Source organism: Cyphomyrmex costatus, unplaced genomic scaffold (assembly GCF_001594065.2).
Source record: "Cyphomyrmex costatus isolate MS0001 unplaced genomic scaffold, Ccosl1.0 scaffold4, whole genome shotgun sequence".
Classification (NCBI taxonomy): domain Eukaryota; kingdom Metazoa; phylum Arthropoda; class Insecta; order Hymenoptera; family Formicidae; genus Cyphomyrmex; species Cyphomyrmex costatus.
Window position 1 is genome coordinate 648061 of NW_017278207.1, and position 8561 is coordinate 656621.

The following is an 8561-nucleotide window of genomic DNA, read 5'->3' on the forward strand; positions in this document are numbered from 1 at the left end:
CAACACTAAGCGAGAAATATATAGACATTATTTTTAATAGAATAATAAAAAGAATAAAGGGCAATTCGAGAGTCATCGATAAATATAAATAAGAAGTTACTACATATAAAAAATACATTATGCAGTTTGAATTTGTCTTAATTATATATTTCTAATTTTTTATATGTAATAACTTTTTATTTATACTTATCAATGACTCTCGAATTGCCTTTTACTTTATCCTTTTTATTGTTTTGACATCGAGAGCTTTGTTTATTAGTATTTATTTCCAATAGAATGATTCAATAGTAATATTAATTATTGAATATAATATTATATAATGACAGTATTGTAATTATATTTAATTCAATTTTTTATTTCAATAAAACGGATTTATTAATTAATTGATAGTATTATAGATATTATATAAGGAAAAAAATTTTGTTTAAATAAGATATTCTTGAACAGGTTCTAAAATAATAACTTATGATATGAAGTAATAATATATTATAAAATTTAATTTTTCTACATTAAATAAAATATTGCAGAATTTAAAATGACAATACCTTAATAACATGTAATACTTTAATAATATACAATAAATATATTATTACTGAAATGTATTTTAATTATTTTTTTAAGCAGATATAAAAGATATAAAAATATTGAATGTATAGAAAATAATTTTGCAAAATAATTTGCGTAAAAATATAATGCAAATATAACAACAAATATATTTTTTGTTGTTCTACATTAATTAACGGAAAAAGGAAGCGTGAGTAAACGCATACATCCCTTCTCTTCGCATACGCGTGCACAATCAGTTAGGATCCCCAGTGAACGTGGATACTTGATGCCATAGAGACTGGTTCAGTGCTACTTTTTCCTTCGCAAGGGTCGCGTACTAAATGAACGACGTTAGTCCAGAACTTTCTAGTTAATAAATCGCAATCATATCGCGTACTTGTAAATTATTGTAAAGTAATGTGGTAATACTAAGATAAAATCTATTACATAAGTAGTGTATGTATGTGCAAATATGTATAGTTTATGGCTTTATAAGAATTTGTGTTGCAAGATAAATTCACAATTTAAAGATTTACAAGGATAAATTCGAAATAATTCACCAATATACTGCAGCCATGTTAAGCAATCCCGTAAAATTCAAATTTTATCACAAGAAGCAAAGTCGAACAAAAGATGATAAAAGAAATATTGAAGAGATGAAAAAATCGTCTGCAATCTGTGAAAAAGAGTATTTAAGCAACAGAAATTTATCAATTATAACCGATAAGCATCTTGAATCGGATGTCACGGATGATGTTTGCTTGCGGCAAAAGAAGCACATTGATGCTAGAACATCGAATTCTTCCAATATGAATTCACAGAACTCATATGTTATGATAGCATGTGAAGAAGAACCTATTATATCAAATGATACAAACTGGGAATTTGTAGACAATCACGATATCACTGAAAGTATAGAAAATAATAGTACTAGAAAAAAATACTGTAGTCCCAAATGTAGTAGCGCTTGGTTTCTGAAAATTCGTCGTGAAATTTTGAAGAATTGTCGTAATAAAGTTTATCCTACGCTGTGTGTGACGAATCGGTGAGTAAAAAAGAAATTTTTTTCTTTTCCTTAAATAATAAAACTACCCGTTTTCTATATAAATTAATTAAACTATTTATTATTGTATTATAATTTGATATCAGGTGAAATAAAATATGTAATGATTACGACAAATCTCTTGACTTGTTAAAAAGATAACTTAATAATCATATTAAGATAACAATTACAAAAATCATATAATCACTGTTATCTTAATATGCAAATAATTTTTTAACAAGTAATTTCAAAGAATTGCCTCGATCATTAATGATAAAACCGCAAAATTTTGTTCAATAAGATAGACACATTTCAAGGACAACACACAAAGCTCTGATACTCATATTATACATATAAAGCTTGCAGATTGTCATATATGTATAAATCACTATTATGATTCAAGATAACGTTATACATGCTACACAAACGTTTAGTAATTTTATTTTTAGATATGTATAACATACATACACGCGCGTATAATTATTATAAGATATTATCATATGTATATGTATTACAATGATACACATCACTATATGAAAATCTATTCATAATGCTGACTTGATCCTGTTATCAATTAACGGTACATCATCATTTCCAGAAATTTATCATTATCGTTAGGCTGTATCTTGAACGGAATTAATAACGTAATATCCGTATTTAAAAGCAGTCTGTCTGTTCACATCTAAATGTGACGGATGTTCCGTTACGATAATGCACTTCTCACGGTCTTTTACAGAGACATTCAATAGTTTGCACGTGGCAGGGGAGTTTAAAGACCCTTAGAAGCGCGAGCGGATAACCTGGCAGAGGTCCGCTTCTCGCAGGGAAACACGCTGGATGAGTCATACCAGTAAATAGTAGTTTGAAAGTAGCAAGCACGCGTGCATGACCAAGTAAACAGCAAATAGCGGATGAATGTATGTGCGTGTGCTATTTTCTCTACCTCATGATTTTTATCATTTTGTTAATACTGCGATTGCTAATATGCAAATGATATTAAGCTATAAAACAATTTAAAAATTAAATTCCGATATTTTAACGACTATGCCAAATAAAGGAATTATAAATATTTTTATCCACGTATATATAATATCGTTAAAAAAAATCTTAATTTTTTATTCATCTCTTACTTGCTGCAAAAATCTATACATTACATTAGCCAGACAATCTTTTCAGGCGTCGTATTCCATATTTAATTTAGTTCCAGCTGTTCCATTAATTCTTAATGACCAATAGGTACATAAATAATCAATATCATTAAGAAATATCACGTAAAACTAAATATTCATTACGTGCATTATGTAGTCACGTACACCTTTTACTCAGTATTGCACGAGTGAGCGCTACGTGTGCCGCGTGCAGGCGTGCGCGACACTCTTGCGCAGCACGTGTATGTAGTGGATTTCCTGTACGCACCGAACCTGAACGCGGGAGGGTTCATGACTCTGTGATTCGATATGCCTTTTGTGCCTATTCTCTCGAAAACAATACTTTCAACCTGTACGGATAAGAACACGAGGCTTTTAGTGGCACGATGTGTCGACAAAGCTTCTCAATTTTTATTCGTGTTTTCATCAACATGAATGCAAAAGAAGAAAAAAAAACTATAGTAACATATGTCATTTTACTAAACATCATTTACAAGATAAAACTCATTGCGAGTGATCGAGAAATAATAAAATACCAATTCCTTATAAAAATGTCGATTTTTTTAAATAATTAACTAATTTACAAATTATATTTATATGTTACACCGCTTTTATCAAATTTTCACTGTTAATTTTTAATAAGTAAAGACATACAAATTGAAACGTATACTTGAATGTTCGATCATAAATTCATAACAGCTTTAATCCATTCTCGATAATACGAAACTTTAACGTAAACGCCAGTCACTTTTCCACAACCACGACCAAAAGACACAATGCCGTAAATTGTCCTTCTACTGGCTAATGCTCCTCCAGAGTCTCCGAAACAAGCGTCTTTTCCTTGGGTTCCGTAACACAAATGATAGTCATCTTTGACGAGTGTCGCGTATGAAGAAGTGGCATTAATACAGGTTTCATATGGAATGTGTCGAATGTAAACGCCCATTAGAGTTTCAGCATTCTCTTTCTATAAAATATTTTAATTAAATTACATTTACTTACCGTAAGTAAATATTCCGCTAAGACTATATATTCAAAGAAATATGTATTCAAATTTAACAAATATTGTTCTCAGTGTAGGAAATATACAAATGAATAATATAAAATGTTTAAGTAAGCATAAATCTTTACAATTTATCTTACTTACCTTTTCATTATTTATGTATCCCCAACCACAGACTAATAGTTCTAATGGTATTTCGTGAGGGGATCTTGGTAAACGAACTGGCCAGACTGTTCTTGAAAAACGAAACGGTGGTTTCACTTCGAGAAGTGCAATATCGTGATGAAATAATCCCAAGAACCAAGAGTGATATGTATCGTTATATACGTGAATGTTCGTCACTCTATGTAAAGATCCTCCTGTATCCATTTTATTAGATCCAGCCCGTACATAATATTGCGACGGTACTGAGACTCTAGAAAATAATAATATCAAAATAAAAGTATTAATATTGTTAAAAGTAAACTTACTGTGCTCAATTCATAAGTTTAACTAAATATCAATACTCTAACAAGAATGAATTAAAAGAACTAATAATAACAAATCATAATGTTATAAAATCTTATTACAAACAATGAAGAGCAGTAATAGCCCATGTTTTCGATAATATACTGGCACCGCATAAAAATCCATGTGAATTATGTAAAGACAGCTGCAAGTATCATTATTTTTAGAAAATATTGATAAATGGATAAATTATGTCTATCGTTATAATATATAATTATAAAATAATTCACCATGAAAGGTCTATATCTTATGTCGATTGATTGTCCTCCAATAATTTTTGGTTGCACTGTATATGTTGCATTTCCATCTATTCTTTTTAACAGAAAACCTAGAATATACATGTACGAAGAATGATACGTGTAACGATATGCAAATATAGCTTGTATCAACTCTAGTAGTACAATTATTAACACAATATTGTCCAAATATTGGCCCAATATTGGCCAGTGTTTAACTAATATATCACTAATAAATTGCTATTAGGGAATAATAATAAAAACAATGTCCATTTAATTATTACTTTAATATTATATTATAACTTATGCACACTTTTATACAATTATAACTAATATCATAAATAATTGTTCGTACCGGCAAAATAAAGAATAATAACTGCTCTATGCATTTTTGCTAACTGTGTCATCACACAATGAGCTCTAGCATATGTAAAATGCGACGATCTATTTCGCCGTGGTTGTAAATGTCAGACAAGATATATTTCATGAACGTTTAACAGCAACAAATGACGATACTATTGCAATTACAGTATCACAATAGTACCAAGATTGAACGTGATTTATGTAAGTGCCATAAGCAAAGTGATAATTTGAAATTTATCATACCTTGTCGCAACGAGTCAAATATTTATTAGCAACAAAATTACTGTAAAGATTCGTAGAACATTTATTGTCAAGATCTTAAGTGTAATCTCTTTTAAGTGTAAATCTCATTTAAGATAACATAAACCAATCTATATATAAACCGTTTAGTATCTTAAGATTATACTTAATATAATCTTGATATAAAAGAATCGATTAGAATATTATGAAATTTCTTCCTAATTAAGAAATATAAAAATTGCAATTGCGTTTAATGTGCATTAATTTAAATACATCTCCAAATTTATTGATTTCTCTGTAAAAGATGAATATAATACGCAAGGTCATGAAATACTCGTAATGATATCAGATACATGTTCAATGTAATTTGAAACCGATTCATCATCGAATATACAGTGACAGAATTCTTATGAAACCGTGTAAAATGGTATCATAAATAGTTCCCAGGAATTATTAATCAAAAAACGATTTGTTGTCACAGAAGGTAATTATAACAGCAGATGGACTCGTTTCTGAACAAAACACATGTATTACTTTATATACATATATTATATTATTTTAACGTTAATAAATCGTAAACTATTTATTGCATCTTAAAATAGCTTTTATTAATGTTTAAACCATAAGAACTATTTGTTACATTTGTAAACATATTTTGACTAAAATATTTTAGTTTTCATTATAAATATTACCGACTTCTGAAAATTTTTTGAAAACAATCATCTATATTCATGTTCAGGTGGTGGATATTCCGCCAATTCTTCGAGATTAGAATCGTCTGTATGCTCTCCCAAACAAAATAATGTAGAAACAAAACTGATTGTTTCCATGAACATAGTAACCAATAGCAAGTTATTTGCCAAACATGCTAAAGTACTCATGTGATTTCGGCTTCGCACTTTATTTACACGATTCATTAAATTCATTAGTTTTCCAAAAATATTATCGGCCTCCTTTCTTATTTCTGCAGAAATAAATATATTATTTATTTATAAAATTCAATTCTCTTATTGCACAAACTATTATACTGGTAGTTCTAAATTTTTTTAGTTAATTAGTATAACTCGATTTCAAGAGAAAATAAAATATATATAAATAAAAAATATTTTCTTTCTCGTATGTATTAAATACTTACGATTTCTCTTAGAATATTTTATGAGATGTTTCATGTGGTTGTTTTCGTCAAATTCCTCCTCACTTACATTATCTGAATCTGTTATATCAACTAACGAAATATCAGTAGAGGTTGATATTTCGATTTCTGTTTCATTTAAATTTGTACATCCAAATAATTCCAAAAGTTTCATCATCCATTTAGACAAGCAGGAGAGAATGTTAAAATGATTCTGCCACGATTCCTTGAAAGAACTTCTAATACCACGAATAAGAAATTGTTGCACTTTTAATGCAAAACGATGAAAGTTTCTAACAGCAAGCATCGTTTCCTTTAATATACCATTCTTATATATATTTAATGATACAGACATCTTTTTGTATCTAAAACAATTATTTATATAAATTCTTAAATAAATACTATCTTAATCACAGATTTTTAATGTCAATAGTATAAAATTCTGAGAAGCTATATCGTGCACTGTAATAAAGATTAATAAAATACAAGTGTTATTAAAATAACATTAACCTCACAGCCACTCTCTTATCCCTAGCGGCATTTTTCGAAAGCGTATATAACTTCCTGTGGCCTTCCTGGTAAATTGCAAAATACTGATACACATCATACGTTAATTGTCTTCCCCATTCGCTTCTCGAGAGAATATTCCCGAGTTTATTCGCGATACGATAAAGCGGCGATCGTCTAGGTATCCGTTCATCTAAAATTTTTTCGTAAATATATTTCACTTGCTGCATTGTAGTTTTCGGCAGTCTTCGATAGAACTGGCAGTTAATGCTTGCGTTGCCAATATCAATCTTACATCCACTTAAATTTTCAATAACGGTTAACCATGGTTTGATAAAAAATCTATGATAACCGATTGCTTCGTACGAGTGTTGATCTCTCGATGATGATGATACACAAGTCACGAAATGTCGTAATTCTTTGATACAAATGCCGTAATGACTGGCCCTTTCAACAAGTGAATGACATAGCAACATGTACAATTGTTCACTGGTTGTGCCGTTACTTGGTGCAGAACGGATAAATGCTTGATCTAAACGAAACTTAAATGATTTCACAGTGTTGTCGGGTGAATCTTTCGCTAAATTTACAAGAGTTCGATCGAGATTGAATGACGTTGGATTTCTCCTGTTTGTTACTGGCAATAAACATTTAAATAATTTTTCACTAAAACTAGACGCGTCATTTATAGTAGTGAAAAATTTGAAACTCTTCGTCTTTTTGTGTGATGATAAGTCCTGAAATACATATATATTAATAAATTACTATTTGTATAAAATTGTCCTAATTCATAAATAGATTGTCCAAACGCTTTTTTGCTCGTAATTTTGAAGCTATAGTCTATTTACACATATTTATCTTAACAATAATTTCGTTAAATTTTTAAAATAATCTGTCTTTTGATACTTTTGAGCTTACCTTATCTTCATATAAAGTCATATTATATGTTTTGAAGTAATGATTGATCGCAAATTGAATCTCTTCGCCTATTCCAATCAGATCGTATAATAGCAGCGATCCCTGGACCAGACCTTCGGTAAACCAATTTTTAGAAATTGTAAAGTTCCACAATGTTTGTTTATATTGACGAATTGATGCAGTTAGCCCAATGATTTGCGCAAATTCCATAATTTTTGCACGTATAATCTTGCTTATTTCACTAATTGTGCTTTCCAAACTGCCTCCATTGGAAGACGATAATCTCAGAGTTATTGGCTGAACGGTTGATCCAGTTAATTTTGTTAAAAACTGTTTTATTATTACTTCTGCATGTTGAATCTGTTTTGGATTTACCAAAACAAATGATGTAACATTCGGTTGATTCCTTCGAGATGCTGTCAACGTGGAAAACGTCTCATTATGATAAATACTCTCCGTTATCACACAAAATATATTAATCTCTGAAAAAATTATAAAGAGAAAAGAACATTGATTATTGATAGTACGTTTATTCGTTATTGTAATATAAAATGAAAAATAATACACTACTAAAGAATAGAAACAAAAATATCAATTTGCAACGCATGTTTGAGCTAACTATGTTTGCAGATAACTAGTTCGCTTTTATGTAGATTTTTTCAGACAAACGTCATATTATTTACCGTGAACAATAGAAAATATTTCTTATACGCTCAGTTAAACTTATCTTGTTGCAAGTTATCTATTGATGTACATACATCATAAAAATGGAAAATTTATGCTTTCATTCAAACGGACATTAATACTGCCTCATATATAACATGATGCAATAATGTTGAGTGTATGTGTGTGTGTATGTGTGTGAGATACAAGGTTTATTTTTGAGAGATTCCAGAAAAACAATAATCACTATTTTTAT

General features: G+C 29.4%; 1 protein-coding gene across 1 annotated transcript; it reads right to left on the minus strand.

The window, feature by feature from the left end:
* Positions 1 to 3418: 3418 nt before the first annotated feature.
* LOC108777013 (uncharacterized) lies at positions 3419 to 7852 on the minus strand. The gene is given in 6 exon segments (XM_018543794.1): positions 3419 to 3699; positions 3880 to 4154; positions 5803 to 6049; positions 6221 to 6582; positions 6728 to 7461; positions 7643 to 7852. Coding segments are annotated over 6 exon segments (2109 nt in total).
* Between the last annotated feature and the right edge of the window lie 709 nt (positions 7853 to 8561).